At 40.5% G+C, this 16392-nt stretch overlaps 1 protein-coding gene across 1 annotated transcript; it reads right to left on the bottom strand.

Annotated features, from left to right (window-relative positions):
* Nucleotides 1–2065: 2065 nt before the first annotated feature.
* Nucleotides 2066–16290, bottom strand: LOC122990497 (E3 ubiquitin-protein ligase RNF38-like). The gene is made up of 12 exons (XM_044363863.1): nucleotides 14768–16290; nucleotides 11212–11264; nucleotides 10852–11033; nucleotides 9630–10056; nucleotides 8252–8392; nucleotides 7872–8060; nucleotides 6537–6698; nucleotides 6276–6379; nucleotides 5012–5093; nucleotides 4791–4912; nucleotides 3903–4002; nucleotides 2066–3186 (listed from the first exon to the last, which is right to left on the bottom strand). The coding sequence occupies exons 1-12, from the start codon at nucleotides 15054–15056 to the stop codon at nucleotides 3124–3126; spliced, it is 1914 nt and encodes a 637-aa protein (XP_044219798.1). The 5' UTR covers nucleotides 15057–16290; the 3' UTR covers nucleotides 2066–3123.
* Between the last annotated feature and the right edge of the window lie 102 nt (nucleotides 16291–16392).

Raw genomic sequence — 16392 nt, 5'->3', positions numbered from 1 at the left:
GAAAACAGAGTGGAAGGGGGAAAGTGCAGGAGGAAGACAGGAGAAAGAAGAAGATCAAAGTCATTGGAGGAAAGGATAGAAGTGGTAGAGGAAAGATAAACAAAATCAGAAAAGGGAGGTGATAGAAGGATGAGAAGTAAAACCAACTAAAAGGAAGAGAAGCAGAGAAATGGCAGATTAGAGGCGATAAGGAAGAATTGAAAGATAGAAGGAGACAGGAGGCAAACAGTTGCACAGATTGAAGCACAAGGAAGAGAAGACAGTGAGTCATTAGGCCAGGAGGCTTCTCATTTAATTAAACATGAACTTGAAAAATATACACTCTTCTCTCTCTGAAACTTTCTGACTTTTGCAAGTTTTAGATGGCATAAACCTGCATCACCCTATTCTGTATGTTTTGACTACTGTTGTGCAGTTTACATCCAAGGCTGGACTCCAAATAAGAAAACTGGCTACTAGACCGTGTATTAAAAAAAAATCATAGTTATATCTACACTTTGATTGAATGCATATCTGACACAAAATCTTACTGATGAAAGCACAAAACCAGTATCTTCAGCCTTAGGTCACCATAAGTTCTTCCACAAGTTGAAAGACAGCAAAAACTGCACCAAAAACAGGGTGTGTTTATATCTATCAGGATGAATGGCACTATGAATAATAAAATTGTCCTTAACTTCTGTCGTATTCTTTGTAAATGTGCTCTATAAATTGTCTCCAGTGGAAAAACAGTGACATTTGTGTTCTCTGTGCCTCAAGCAAGTTACTTTCAAAACTGCAGCCATTTCTGCTGTAGAGCCTAGAGGTGACATCTGCCTTTTAGAATTCATCTGCAGATTTCCTGTTAAATATACTGTATTCATACGTACAATAACACGACTCCTGTAACTGTTCATCGACAGAAGGCACAAGACAACAGGTGTGTGCTGCTAGGGGAACAGCTGTGTGCGGTCAGGGAAACAAACAGTGACGGAGGAGAAACAGGCGCAAGCTGTGAGTGCCTGTGTGTAAACCAACTGTATGTTGACATTTATATATTAATATTGTTTTAATATTTAATGTTGATATTTAATATTGTTATAGAAGATAAAGGAGCAATTCACTGATAATGCACTCAGTTCATCAAGTTGTTTACAGTGGTCTTTAATTGATTGATTGGTTGCTCCAACTCCTTTGTTTGTTGTTCCGTTTGTTCTTTAACTTTCAGATTCACACACACTCATAATCTTACTGTACTTGTTGATTTATTTTAACTTATCTAGTTTACCTTAATCATTCATGTTGTGGGTTTGAGCTGTATAACGCACTGTAGTACATTATACATTTTTGAATGATTCAACTGTTGGACTGTTTCATATTTTAGGTCTAATATATTCTTATTATTTGTCACTTACATAGCTGTAACTGTTATTATTGTTTGTGTGAAGCCTTTAAGTTGCTCGTTCATGCCCCCTTGATTCAGGCTGATTTATTTCCTACCTGTGGTTGTTTTATGGATATGTACAGGCGTAACTGCAGCGTCGAGAGTCTGGTGTGAACCTCAGAGACTGATGTTGGGAAAGCTTAATACCTACAGCCCAGAGTGATCGGAAAATGAAGAACTCCAGGTTAAACAATCTGTGTGTCCCTGTGGAAGACGGTTACTATTTAGAGTCACCACTGTCTCACTTCATCCAAGGTCAACAAGCCAGCTCAAAATGTATTTTTATGTATAAAGGCTGTAATGTGCACTTTCTGTTTAACAAATCCTATATAAATAGTGTTAAATACATACTGTTTACCTGTAAAACAAAATATATATATATCAGGAGAAATAAAACACTAGGACCACAATTTGGGCAGATGTGGAATGATGGTAAAGAGGAAGAGCAGTGACACCACCTAGTGGCTGCTTGAAGCCATCGCAACACCAGACCAAAATCTGAAAAAAATCAAACCATCTGAATGAAGCACCAGTCTGCAGTCGACCACCAATACAAATCTAACACAGAAATCCGGTACTAGCTCTTTATCTGCTGCTAAGAAAAAGCAAAAAATATATATACAAAATGCAAAGTTTAAAAAGTTCATATCAAGCCTTTTATTTGGTATACAGATATTCATAGATTTATACAGTATATATAGATATATATATAGATATATATATATATATATCTCACATGTGCCACTGCAAAGTCACAGACAAACTTATTTTTGCTAAGAAAAGAAAGGAAAAGAAAATATATATAATGTGCTTAATTTCAAAGTAGTGCTGTGAAGCGCTTGTAATGAATGATGACCAAAACCGGAATGATGAGGTAACTGCCAGGCAGGAAAACAATCACTTAAAATGGTCGAGTAATAATAATAATAATAATAATAATAATAATAATAATAATAATAATAATAATAATAATAATAATAATAATCTACTGAAACAAGCGGATCAAATAGGCAACCGAGAAGTATAGTGGCAGCATGGACCCTTAGTGTCAAACTAGAGAAAAGGCTTAAAGTCTATAACATACATACACACATAGTATGCATACAGACAGACAGTGCATAAACGTACAAACAGGAAGTAAAGTCAGTCACTCATGAGAGCAAAAAGTCTCAGATGTCATTACTCTTGTCTGATACACAACAGACACTCAGGCATGCTCCAGGACGTCTAAAAATCTCTCACTCTCACTCTCACACACACACACACACACACACACACTCACTCACTCACACACATACTGAAAACACACACTATCATGTAAGGGCTGACGTTGTTTGGTCAGCCCAATTTAGGGCTGACTAAACAACATTTGCACAGTTGTGGTGCATGCACGTGTAGACACACACACAGACACACAGAATTCAAAATGGTGGGTCAGGCAGGTCATTCACTGAAAGAGGTGAGAGCCTGCATGCATGTGAAAAAGGGAGAGAAAACGACTCAAGAAGCAAAAAGGAGAGAGGATAGACACAACTTAAAACAGGAAGGATGAAGGAGCAGAAAGTGTTACACAAAAAGGTAAGGAAACAGTGTGTGAATGTGTGTGTGTACAAACACGTGCATGTGTATGTTTAGATCAGGAGCAGGCAGTGCTGAACGTGTTCGACAGACAATCAGGAGTGTCTGGCTCTGTCATGTGATCACTCTGAGTCTCTCTGGACCTCAGAGGCGTCAGCCCGACAAATGGGACACGTCCTGTTGGCCTGTGGACAGAGAGAGGAAACAAAAAGTTAGTCTAGAGGCAGTTCATATCGTTCAAACAGGTTGTGAATCACAAAGTGGACATTTGAACATTAACTAAACTCAATACTAGGTTGCCTTGTAAAAAAAAAAAAAAAAAAAAAAGGTTTTGGCTACAGATTTTAAATTAGTGATTTGTAATCCTTATAACCCAATTCAGACTGAGGCTTTGGGCAACATCTCATGCTTGTAAATCACAAGACTGTGTTCTGATTAAGGAAAGAACTTGGATGTTCAAGTGTGTCTTTTTTAGCATTTTCAGAGGGAAATCACATGTCGAGGTATGTGTGCAGCTTTTTTAGATGTTCCTGTCCTGGGTTTAGTGTGGTTTACACATTTTACTGACGTTTGTGTAGTCAGACATAAGTCTGATTCTCACAACATTTCTATAATTAAAAAGGTGCCTGTGTCACTCAGTTAATACATACTTAGAGAGTGTTTGCAACGTTAACCAAAAGTTTTCTCTCTTTTAGAGACAATAAACAAGTTATTGATGAGTCCCCAGATGAAGCAAAACAGTTTGCAAGAAGTCATCAATGGGTTATTATATGATACTTCTGTTTTGAGACACACATTCAATTCCCAACAATGTGTAATAAGCCTCAAATTAAGTCATGGGTTGCATATCTGTGTTACGAGCTCAGTGTGAGTCAGCAGGGTCTATGGGAGGGGTACTTACCCTCAGCCACTTGTCGACACACTTCCCGTGGAACTCATGGCTGCAGGGCAAAACTCGCAGCAGTTGGCGGGATTCAAAATCACTCATACACACCACACACCTGCAACACAACAGGTATTAGCATGTCAAGTATGGAAACACAAGAAGCCTCATGTTTAACACACTTTCCAGATGACACACAGGGCATTAAGACAGATTTAGGTTGAACTGTTACTGATGAGACTACAGAATTCAGGAGAGATTATTTCAAAAAGACCATGTCTGTTTACTGAATGATATTTAGATGATCAAATAAACATTTAATCATAGAAGCCTTCACTATTAACAGCGTTTCCCCTAGGTGGACTGCTTTTGGGTGGTGGCACCGGCCTTGAGTGTGGGGGTGGGGCAGTGTACTGAGCAAAACTTGGGAGAGACTCAGCAGCCACACATTTCTCTGTTCTCTGTTTCTCTGTTTAGTGTTGTCAGGTTAGACTGACCCATTGGTGCAAACTTTGGAGATAACCCCCTTCACTTTTCCAACAGTTGGGGAAACAACAGATGAGACTTTTCTTCATCTTGAGAAGCTGCCAGATTGACAATTTACTGCTAACCTTTTCCTCTGCTCCGCTCACATTCACTGTTACTTTTCTGCTGCTTGCACTCGCTCAACCACTCACTCGCTACGCACACACATCACACACTTCTCTATTCCTTAAAAAGGAGCAACACTACTAAGAGTTTCCCGGGCAACGACACAGAGGTTGATTCACACAAATGATTTCCAAATGAGTGGGGTATTTGGTGTTATTTTTGGCATTTAAAAAAAAGACTTTTTTTGGCCTGGCAGGGGTTCTTGTTGGTACAATTATTGGGGAAACACTGCTATTAACATGTGATGGCACTTACAGTGTTTGTTCAGACTGATGGTTATTAGGATTGAACCGATAGGAGGGAAGCTGTTCAATGTCTCCCTTGGTCAGTCCTCGGAGTTTGGCCTCTCCCAGACGCTCAGCGAGGTTCAGGAGGGCCTGTTCATCAAAACATTAGCAACACCACAACAATCAATCAGAGTCTGCAATCTAGCAAACATATAGACAAAAGAATAAAAACATTTAAAAAAGACAAACCTCATAATTTTCCACTTCTCCATCATCAACATCCAGCTCTAGACTGATCGCAGGACCTGTGGGCTGGACTGGCAGCATTGAGCTACAGAGGGAGAGATTTAACACAGAACTTTGATGCTCAGTGTCTCAAAAAAGCAAATTAAGCAACTAAGCTGTGTAGATCTTAACTTTCTCTTAAAACTTTACAAATAGAAGCTCTGATAACATTCATATTCATGTTCTATAGGTGATGATCAGGGCTGCACAATTAACCGAAATTTTATCGAAATCGCAATATGGCCTACTGCAAGTTTCAAATCGCAGGAGGGACAATATTTGTTAAAGGCGAAATGTGTCAAATGTGTGACAATATTTAATTAAATTAAATATTGTCATGCTGCAGAGATGTCCCGGCCTACACACCATATTCTACAGACTTAGAAAGCATCTTTGTTTGGTACAGATTCCCACAAAAATCACACCATAATCATTTGAATATGTTATTCAATGAAAATGAGAATTATAATGTAAAAATTATAATTCCCTCTAATATCACAAATCATATTATAATTGCAATTAGATATTGTTTCAAAATCGTTCAGCTCGAGTGATGACTCAAAATGTTTTTTCCCCCATCCGATTTAAAATATTTAAATCTTGCTTAAAAATATTTTTTGAATGATTTCTATGTTTAAGACTCAGGAAATGTTTCACCTTTTCCCTTTATCCAATGATTCTGCCTTTTTATAGTCCAAAAAGCAACAATGCAACAAATCCTTTGTTGAATCATTAAATTCTCTCTGTTTTCCAGATGTAATTAACGTCTAAATTAGTAAGACCTCTAAAAAGTTCCTTATCCTGCAGACAACTTTCAACATGCTTGTCTCTGTAAAACTTTAATTATTGAAAGTTTGAACAAAATAAAATGACATGACTTTATCTTCAGTTTAGAAATGACACAAAAGATGATAAGAAAAAATAATCCGCTCTGACGGCCTTCTTTTACCTAATAACTAATCAAATGAGTTCTCTGAAAATACCAGATATCAACCAGGTCAAATTTATCCTTAAGATTACTCATTTTCGTAAGGACGACAGCTGGGGGATTTCCTTGTCTGTTCGATCTTAAGTAATATTAGTCACGCAACATAATCATCAACATCATGCAACTGGTTGCAAATTTCAAAAATAAATATCAGGTCATCTACCACCTTTACAAATTAAAAATACAACCTTTTCTTCTTAACTGTCTTCTCTTTGTATGTTAGTTTACTGATCTACTTACAGGAAGTAAGGCAGGAGGCTAGGGTGGTAAGGCGAAGGTGGCAGTGGCTGTTGCGAGCGGTACCGTCGCCCCGGGAGACGTCGAGGAATGAAGTTTGGATAAGACTAAAGACACACAACACATACATGTCAAATCATTCATGTGGACTTTTATTTTCGCCAGCAGTTAAATGATTAAAAAAAAAAACCTGAGTGCATCAATAAAAACTTCTGCAAAGGAAGGAATGAATAATTCATTCATTAATTTATTCTTATTGCTCACCACTCCGAAGAACTCCTGCGGCAGGGGATCATGGGAGAGGAAGTGAAGCTGTGTGGAGTGTGGGGTGAGGGCCGGGTGGGTGGCAGGGGGATAGTGGAGCCCCGCACCCAAAGACAGGTGCTCTCCAAGCAGCTCCACGTCATTCTCTATCCTCTGTAACGGCTGGAGGAGATGAGTGGAAAAGCAAAGGTTGATGGAGGAGACAAGTAACCATCCGTTACGTTACCATCCGAGTTGGTTTCATGTGATCACAGCAAAAGGAGGAATTGAAACACTAGAAAACAGACACATTTTTATGAGGAATACATGTGTGAGATGGAGTCCTGTCAAAAATGTGTTTTTTCACTTTTTCACTTGGAGGTTTGAGCTTCACTTGACACTAGAAAACTGTTTTCACATTCACCTGCTGAAGAAAGAGTTTAAGGTGTTTACATGCACATGATTCGTGACATCACAACTAGTTTGGAGCCAATTGTGGTCCAGTATACAACTTACAGAATTGTGATGCGAAATCTTGAAACCTCAAGTGCACAAACACTGAGAATGGACTTTTCAGTGAAGTAGGAGAAATCTTGAGTCCAGTAGTTAAAGATCCCCTCTATGTGTATACGTATATGTGTCGTCTTTGAATAATAACTGTGTCTGATATGGCTTTACCACAAAAAAAAGTTCAATCATCTTGTAAAAGTCCTTAAAATTGCATCTCCTCCTTCTACCTCATTAAAAATTCCAGAATCTATAAATATGTAAATATATTTAATTTCTGTTGGACACAAGATGTCTCCTACTTCACTGTAAAGTCCGTTCTCAGTGTTTGTGCACTGGAGGCTTCCAGTTTCTACATCACACTTGTTGAATATTAGACCTGAATTGGCTTCCAAACCATTTGTGATGTCACAAATCATGTAATCAGTAGGCCCCTTAAAATTGGATTTTAAAAAAGGAGCTCAGAGAAACTTTCCTCCTTCAGCAGATGAATGTGAAAACAAACTCTGCACAAACATCATTCTGCACAGTGAAGCTCAAACATTCAACTGTAGGAACAAGAAGAAAAACATATTTTTGAGTGGAGAGGGACTTTAAACTTTTAAAACAAAATATATTTGCATATTTGTAGATTCTGGATTTTTCAATGGGGGAGAAGGAAGAGATGACATTTAACATTTTAACATACATTTGACATTCAGTAGTTATTATTCAAATAATAAATGACATTATACTGTAATTTAAGAGGCTCAAACAATTGTGTGGTTTGATCATTATCTTAAAAATGTATCACTAAAAAGATGTGTCTTTCAGTATATATATTTTTTATCCATGTGCTTTCCTACTCACTGATCGGGCCTGCTGTGTCGGGTACGGTCCAAACTGTCCAGCCTGGGGCAGGTGAGGTGGATGGTGGGAAAGGTGTGTGGGAGGATGGGGGAGGTGAGGAGGGGGAAGCAGGAAGGCCGGGTCACTGGACAGCAGAGATGGGAATGGGTAGGGCATGGGTAAGTGCTGCACAGAGCAAGTCTGAAGGACCTAATAGAGACCAGAAAGAGATAGAGGAGAGTTCAGTATATGTTGCAAACAGTATTTAAGAACTGCATGAATACACAGAAATAACAAATACATGATGCTGACTGATAAAATGAAAATAAAGACCCTCAAAAAAATGTGCAATTGACTACTATCTGGAAAAATTACTTTTCCTTTCTTATACAAACGCTTACAGGAGGAGGTACGCTGCAGACGGGATAGTGTTGTCCACTGAAGACCACCGAGCATGCTGGGATCTGTTGCGGGGCAGAGCGAGGCGGCAGGCCGGGTGGAGCTCCAGGAGGAGACACAGGATACGATACTGGAGCTGAACCCTGAATGTGGAAAGCAAAGGTCCTCAGCTTTATTCAGTTGGACTGTGATTTAAAACTGGAGTTATGACACAGAGGACCTATGAACATCCTCCAGGTAGCAAATAAAGCATAAACCTTGTCTATCAGCGATGACACAACAGATGTGTCTTTGGTGTTAACCACCTATTCAGATTTTTATTATACCTGACAGACCTCTTTCTATTTGTAATTTAATGATGCTTATGAGAGGACGTAGCCTGGTTCCAGACAACTGAATCTCTGGCCACAGCTCCGATTTCTCCAGCAATTCAAATAGTAAATGAATTCAAATGAAACTGATTGAGGTCAAACATCTAAACTCACTTATTCATCCGCAAACAGCCTCCAGATGACGATTACACCCGTAGCAATTCTGACCAACATGAGTTTATCTATTCACGTGAACCGCTCCTATCAAATCAAATTAGTGCCATAATGTGTTTCACTATTTCTAGAGTCAACTTAAATGTACGTATTACCACCAGAATTAGTGATAGCCAGAAACAATTTGTTAAATAATGAATATGAAGCTTTAAAATTAAATTTAAGTCCTGCTTGTATCTGACTTTATGAATTGATTGATGATACCAGCCAAAATTTCTCCAGGGGTGAAGTTTCCATTTTGCCAATAAACTCCACCACCCTGGCCTATTAGAAAACTTATTTTAACTGAATCATCCTCCACTGGAAAAAAAAAAAACAAAAAAAAACAGACAAGTCAGACATGCCCACATTAGTTAACTGAATCTTTCATCTACACAGTGATGAGTTTACCTTGATAAATTATAGGAAATGTAGCTGCTGATAAAACTGCTTCAAGATCAAAACAGATCTCAGTGAAACATTGAAAAAAAACACATTAGTCATACTCTCTGTAGTCGACATCTTCAACTGCAAACAAGTTAATATTCCCATGAGTAGCTGAGCTCACATTTTAAATTGCATTGCTTTTTTTTTTTTTTTATATATGTCCTAGAAGTACATCCAACTGGTTCAATGGTCATATCCACACATATGAGCTGCACAGGAAGATGACTTTTCATCTTCACACTGTTTCCTAAGCACACAACAACAATTTAAAAAAAAAATAATAATATTTATATATATATATATATATATAAATAAACTCTTCACCAAAACCTATCTCAAGTGTAAAACTGCTTGTGTAAGTCAGTGGTAAAACTTTTTTTCCACATAAACCATCATCTTTTATACTTACCTGCTCATGGAGGTCCAGCACCACATTGCTCTGCTGCTGGGATGGGTGGGGGTGGGGGTGAGGGTGCTGTGGATGTGCCGCAGGATGCAGCAGCCTGGGAGACAGGTTTGGTGACTGATGAAGGGGCCTTGGAGAGGGGTTTGGGGGATGGTAACCCGGGCGCTCTTCAGGCCCGGGCCCTGGCCCTCTGGGAGGCTGCTGGCTGTAGGGTGGGTAGCCCTGAGGGGGAGCCAGGTGACGATAGTTCTCATCCTGGTGGCCTGGCGACGGGCCGTGATGGGAGTGCAGGTGGTGGTGGTGGTGATGGTGGGCGTTTGGGTGGTGATGGTGGTTGTTGTTGCCGTTGTAATGATGGTGGTTGTTGTGTGCGTGGTGGTGGTGGCGGGTCAGACGGTCTCTCCGGCCACGCTGGCGTCTCATTGGAGGGCTGAGGTGGAAGAAAGAGGGGAAAACTAAAGAAGAGGCAAAACGAGCTATATGATCATGTGCATCATCATAAATACTAGAGCTGTCACCTATTGCAAAAAGTTAGGTCTGACTATGAACACATTTAGATTTTTGACATTCAAAAATCTAAATTTCATTCAAAGAGCCCTAAAGAATAGAACAGGTTAATCAGTGGCATCACTAGACATTACTGTGTAAACACCACTATTTCACTGCAATATATTTAAGCAGTTTGTTCTGTGTGAGCTCATCTGGTTTAAAACCTTGAATCAAAATCTAAATGTTTTCAATGTAGGGCTGCCACTAATAGTTATTTCAATTATCAATCTCAATTCAATTATTTTCTCCATTCACTGATTAAATAATTTAATCAATCTTCACTTCAAATGTCTTTTTTCCATTTTTTTGTCCAAAAATTATCAATATACAATTATATAAACCAGAGAAAAGCAGCAAATCTTCACATCTGAGAGTCTGGAACCAGAGAATGTTTGACATCTTTACTTGAAAAGCGATAAATCTGTTATCAAAATAGTAGATACATTTTCTAATCTGCAACTATTTGTCAGTTAAATTTTCTGTTAATATAAAATATATTAATCAGATAATTGTTTTGTAAATTAAATAATTTCACTAGTACCTATTTAGCACTTTGAGGTGACACAAATTATAATAAAAATTCAGATAGATAGATTATTTTTGACATTTTATAGGCTGAACAATTACCAGATTAATAATGAAGACAATGTGTTTTTTGTCACATACACACACTTACCTGCGACGGTTGCGAACAGGCGTGTGGCATCTCTCTGGCATGTAATGGGGGTGTGGTCTACGACTGGGAGGGAGCTCCCAGGGGCGAATGGGAGAGGAAGGGGTAGAAGGAGGGGCGGAGTTTAGATCCAACATGGACTGCTGGGAAAGACGCTGCCTTTTCGGGCTTGGGCTGTCTTCCATCTGCACACAGAGGTGAAAGAGGAGGGATGGAAGCAGGAGGACGGTGGGTCAGGAAAAAACAAAGGAGGACAGACACAAAAAAAAAGAATGAATAAAAGAGAGAAAACAATGACACACAAATCCTATTCAAACCAGGAGCAAATCAAGGCAACAGGCCGGGGTCATGTTTCATACTTACTTTGTCCCGATCCTCACTGCACACGTTATCTGGATGAAAATGTAGCACTCCTCCTGCAGGCCAGAGAGGAAAAAAAAAACATAATCAGATAAGATAGAGCTGAGAAAAACATCAACATCACAAGACACATGGCCATACGCTTGCTAAGCCAACAGAAATACAACAACACACAGGCAGCTGGGTGCCTTTGATTTTGTTTTCCATTCTACGAACACAGCAGATGCCAAAAAAAGTGATTATTGTGATGCAGCGCAGCTTTGGCTGATCTGCTTTAACAGTTCTACCACCTTAACGGCACTAAATCCAACAGTGATGATAAAAATGCACATCTGACATCTCGCTAACCAAACAGTACTACACCCCTCCTGTCTTCAGCTAGGGTGTCTTCCAAACAGGCTTTTCAAATCCCTGCTTTAAAAAAAAAAAAAGAAAGAAAGAAAGAAAGAAAAAAGCAGCACAAGAAAGGAAGCCATCTTCATAGAAGTCACAATGGACTCATCTTCTCTGGCTCTCACAGACAAATCATTCCCTCTGATCTACCAAGAAAAGCATTCTGCTCTCAGCTTTCCAAAGTTAACACATTAGATTGTTTGAATCCAGTCAATAACTCTTCATCAGCACTAGAGAGTAGTGACGATTGGACCTAACCATTAACAGAAGGCCTGGGTTCGAGTCCCTGTGTTGAGAAGTGCCCCTGAGCAAAACAGTGAACCATTATCAGCTCTTTAGCAACTGCTCAGTAGCGTGTCTCACCCTATTCGTTGATCTCCATGTGATAAAAATCTCTCTCCAAAGACCAAATGACATCACAAGAAAGAGATCTGCATAACAGCTGGATTTCTTTCCTTACTTACATGATTGAGATTGGCATGTCCAAAAAAAAAAATGTTTAATGCTAAAAAAAAAAAGAGAGAAATCACATCTCTGAATAAAGCAGTAATGTCATAAACATAATCTCAGAAAACCACAATGCACTCCCAGCTGTTTATCTGACAGTCCACATGTGCAATCTGGATGCAGCATGTGCACACAGACATTTCTGCAGCTTAAGAAGGATGTCCTTGAACTCAGCTGACAAGAGTTTCCTCTAAGCAGGGCCCCAAAAACCTTTAATCACCAAAAAGATGGGAAAAAAAAAACTCTCCTCCCCTCATCTTTCTGTTTCTCCCTTTATGCCTCCCTCATCCAAACAGCCTCTTCTGCCTCCTCAGAAACAACAGATCTGAGAGCAACCCCCCCACCCCTTTTTTCGTCTTTGCGACGCCTCTCCAGAGCCATGTGAAGTCTGCCGATAGTGACAGCTCAAAGACGCCCTGCTAGTGGCTGTGGAGAACAGAGGGACAGGCGGTTGACTGACTAGCCGACAGTAGGGGCAACACGCTGGCTTGCATCTTTATTCATCTACCGTCTCTTTTCTTTAGACCTCATGGGGTCCTGGGTCTTAGCCGCCTATGTGTTTTGTGGAGAACTAGGTCTGTTAATGCTGATTCACCCCAGGGGCCATAGGAGAGGGGATGGTGAGGCGGACTGGACGGGTTCTGTTGGCGAGAAGACACGACCTTGTTTCCTCCGAGCATGGCTGCTGGGGAAGACTGACACCATTTTTTTTTTTTTCCTACAACTGACAATTGAGTCAAGCAGGGTAGTAAACTTTGAGTATCAGCTGTCACCTAGTAGCAATTTCTTCCTGGTCTTTCACTGAAATACAAAGACTTGAACTATTATTTAGGAGTAACATGCCAAAAATAGTGAAACAATCTATTTTATTTCACATAACGGTATTAAAGAAAATCTGGGGAAAAAAAATGGTTGCTATGCCAGGAGGTTGTGGGTTGAAACAATCACTATTAAAGCTATACTGGGTGATAACGTGGTTGAAAGTGGAGGAGTGAAAGAGAAGGAAGAGAAAGAGGATAAAAAATAAAAAAAAAAACAGGGGTAAAACAGAGGAACACAACTCCCCCAAACCCAATCCTGACACATTCTTTGTGATGCCAAAAGGCGTAATACAAAACAAGCAAGTGCAGACAAATACTCTCACACACAGCACATGTTACACACACACACAAAAAACACACATACAGAGCAGAGACCCCAGCCATCGAGGAAGAGGCAATATGCAGCTGCTGAGAGGAGATCACACAGCTGGGAGATACACTGTTTAAGTCATTCACACAAACCCCTCTGTTGTCTCTCAATTTAGGAAACATGTGTTTGTGTGTGTGTGTGTGCGTGTGTGTGTGTGTGCGCCCCCCCTCTGTGTGGGTTATTTTGGGTGTTTGGCAACAGTGTTGCTATTAAAACAGGGGCCCATTAACAGCCTGCTTTCATTCATTCACTGCACTTTTTTTGCCTTTGAGGCAATCCAATCTGGTATTACAGAAGGTTCCTCTAGTCACTTTCCATTGGTCAGCAATAGGAAGCTGCTGAACATTACACAGACTGGTGTCAATGTTTAAAGCATTGAAAAACTGCTTTTAAAAAAAAGGAGGCTGAGATGCAGTCTCTCCAGAGGTTTCATACGTTTTTCCCCACATATTCCCTGAGGGTTTTTAGGGTTTTGGGGGGTTGGGGTGAGTTTGGGTTGGGTTGGGTCAGGAACCAATGCTATTGTGAACTTAACGAAATCCAACAGCACGTCAACACAGGTCAATTGTTCATTTGTCTTGGTTCGTTTGTATTTGGATAATGTTTCAAAACTACCACACCTTACTTAACACCTTATCTAACACTACTCCACAATAAACCACTAGATGAGAGATCTGTTTTTTGTTTTTTTAGGATGGTGGAGGCAGTACACAGCTTTGCAAAGGCTAAAGGGTAACTTTAAAAACTTGAATAGCATTAATGCTTAAATATAATAGGGCTGATGGTGAAATTAGATGGAAAACTGTGCCATTGTTGTAAAAAAGATAAAATTGTTATAATGGAAGAACTTAGCTTTCACAGCATCTACAAACATGTTCAGTGCTCTTTTCAAAGATAAAAATTGCTCTTTTAATCAGTTTACAAAATTTCCATTGACCAACCAGCAGACATATTTATTTCCTTTTCATTCTATGTATGTCTACATATTGCTGGGTATAATCATCTCAAACTTTAACTCTAATTTAAATACCTACAGGATTGCTTCCTTACTTTAGCATGAGCAGCATAATATGATCTGCGGGCCTTCAGCACCACATTTTCTGGACAATCCAAAAGAAAATCCTGCAGTGCTAAACTCCCACTGAGGGCCAGGATAATTTGCAAGGTGCATTGTGATACAAGTATAAAGCCAAGCAATGATATACAAATCCCAGTTGCCCTTATTTACCTGAGTTAATGCTATCCAAACCTCTAAAACAGAGCCTCCTCTACAACACCTGACATAGCACACAGCTGGCCGTTCAAGCAACAGCTGGCAGTGGAAGCACCAAGCCTTTTAGTTAAATATCTCAAAGCCTGCTAGTGGTCTTCCTCCCTCCCTCAGGGGGTGTATCTTGTGTGAGTGAGTGTGTGTGTGTAATGATGCATCTAGCTGGGCTGCAGGCCCTGTTTGCTGAAGCCTGCTTACCGGCCCCGGGGTGTCTGTGAGCTCCGTGCGAAGAGTGGCGCTGTGCCCCTGCGGACAGGTAGCTCCCCTGGGTGTGCTGCTGCTGCTGGCTCTCCGGGTAGCTGCGGCCACCGTGGTGCGGCGCCCAGCCGGCGTTGCTCTGCTGCGTGTAGTTCACCCCTCCTCCGCTGGCGTTCATCATGCTCCCGTTACCGACTGCGTTACCACTGCTGTTGCCTCCAACGCTGCTGTTCATGCCGAAATGATAGAAGCCAGACCGAGACCGCGACCGAGTCCTCGGGGGGTCCATGGCTGGAGAGGAGGAGGGCGGTGCTGGATGGACGTGATGAAGGCAGGCTGGAGAGATGGACGCTCAGAAACGGGCAGGAACCTCCCTTTTCAGTCCGCGTCTCTCTACCCAGCTAGTTACCTTTGATGACGGCCGGATGAGTGTTTTCTAATGCATCTAAAGCTGGTGTTTTAAAATGAGATGAGATACCTGGAAGCAGCTCAGGGAAGCTTATGTCGCACAAGCACCATCCACTCTTCGTCTCCCCCTTAATTATTTCACCACTTTTCAACGCCCACAAGTAAATCAAAAATATTCTACTTATATAAGCATGTAGTATAACAAAACTGTGATGAAATACTATTTTTTCTAAGCTCGTTATCTCTGGTTAACGTCGTTACCACAACAACAGTCTCCGGCTCTCTTTTGTCTTTTCACAGCGGAGCTCTGACTGGCTTTGACACAGTGAAATAAAGTATTTTTATAAGCATTAATATAAAGCAATTAGGTCCCAAACAAGTGAGCTCATTACCGACGAATATATTAATAGGAAATTGCAACTAACTGAGGTGAATATCGGCACCAGAGAGCTGGCCAAGTTAAATACTTAAATCCCTCAACACAAGCAAGATGGCTAGCTACCGAGCGTTAGCAAACTAAAAGAAACCAGCTGCCCTGATAGCTGGCTGTGAAACAAAGTTATTAGCATAAGTTCGTGAAAAAAAATACAAATAAACTGCAACAGGTAGCCCACTCTACGTAGTTAAGTTACACCCCTTTGCGTTGGCTAACTATACCTGCTCGTTCATTAGCATAATTTCTGATTTTTCCAGCTAGCCCAAGGCTAACAGGAAGCAGGATCTGGCAGGGAAAACAAGTCCAACAGTGCCGACATTACCAGCTAGCAAACGTCGCTTTGTATCGATGTTAGACTACTAGTTAACTAGTGCTACTAGCGGATTAGCTCATACCGCATGAGCGAAAACGATAGCTACCTTATGCGTCAAGTAAGCTGGACAATATTTGTCCAATTTAAATCCCCTCTCGTATTCGCTGTCGAGTGTTTTCTCCGGTCAGCGGGGAGTGTAGTGGAGATCAATCAATGGGAGTTTCACATCTCTGCCGAGTCACTCCCAATCGATCACAGAGAAACATGTAGCTCGTAACAGGCGAGATCCGGTTTGTATTTGCGAGCAAATCACACAAACTTAAAAGCCAATTAACGCTAAAATCCGTACAACACGCCGCAAAACAAGATTCCTTTGATCAGCGGCTGTCAAAGTCGATTTTTAAATAGCAGCTTGTTATCAGGTTTGACTACTTCTGTCTGGCAATCCGCGGGCAACTGCTGAGCTCA

The sequence above is a fragment of the Thunnus albacares genome, chromosome 10 (genome assembly GCF_914725855.1).
Source record: "Thunnus albacares chromosome 10, fThuAlb1.1, whole genome shotgun sequence".
In the NCBI taxonomy this organism is placed as follows: domain Eukaryota; kingdom Metazoa; phylum Chordata; class Actinopteri; order Scombriformes; family Scombridae; genus Thunnus; species Thunnus albacares.
This window is presented reverse-complemented; position numbering and strand designations above follow the sequence as displayed.

Coding starts and splice junctions, on each gene's coding strand:
- LOC122990497 (XM_044363863.1), bottom strand. CDS start 15,056: ATGGACCCCCCGAGGACTCGGTCGCGGTCTCGGTCTGGCTTCTATCAT. Junction 8,393..9,629: donor TGCTGGACCTCCATGAGCAG/GTAAGTATAAAA, acceptor TTCCACATTCAG/GGTTCAGCTCCAGTATCGTA. Junction 8,061..8,251: donor TCTGCAGCGTACCTCCTCCT/GTAAGCGTTTGT, acceptor GGTCTCTATTAG/GTCCTTCAGACTTGCTCTGT.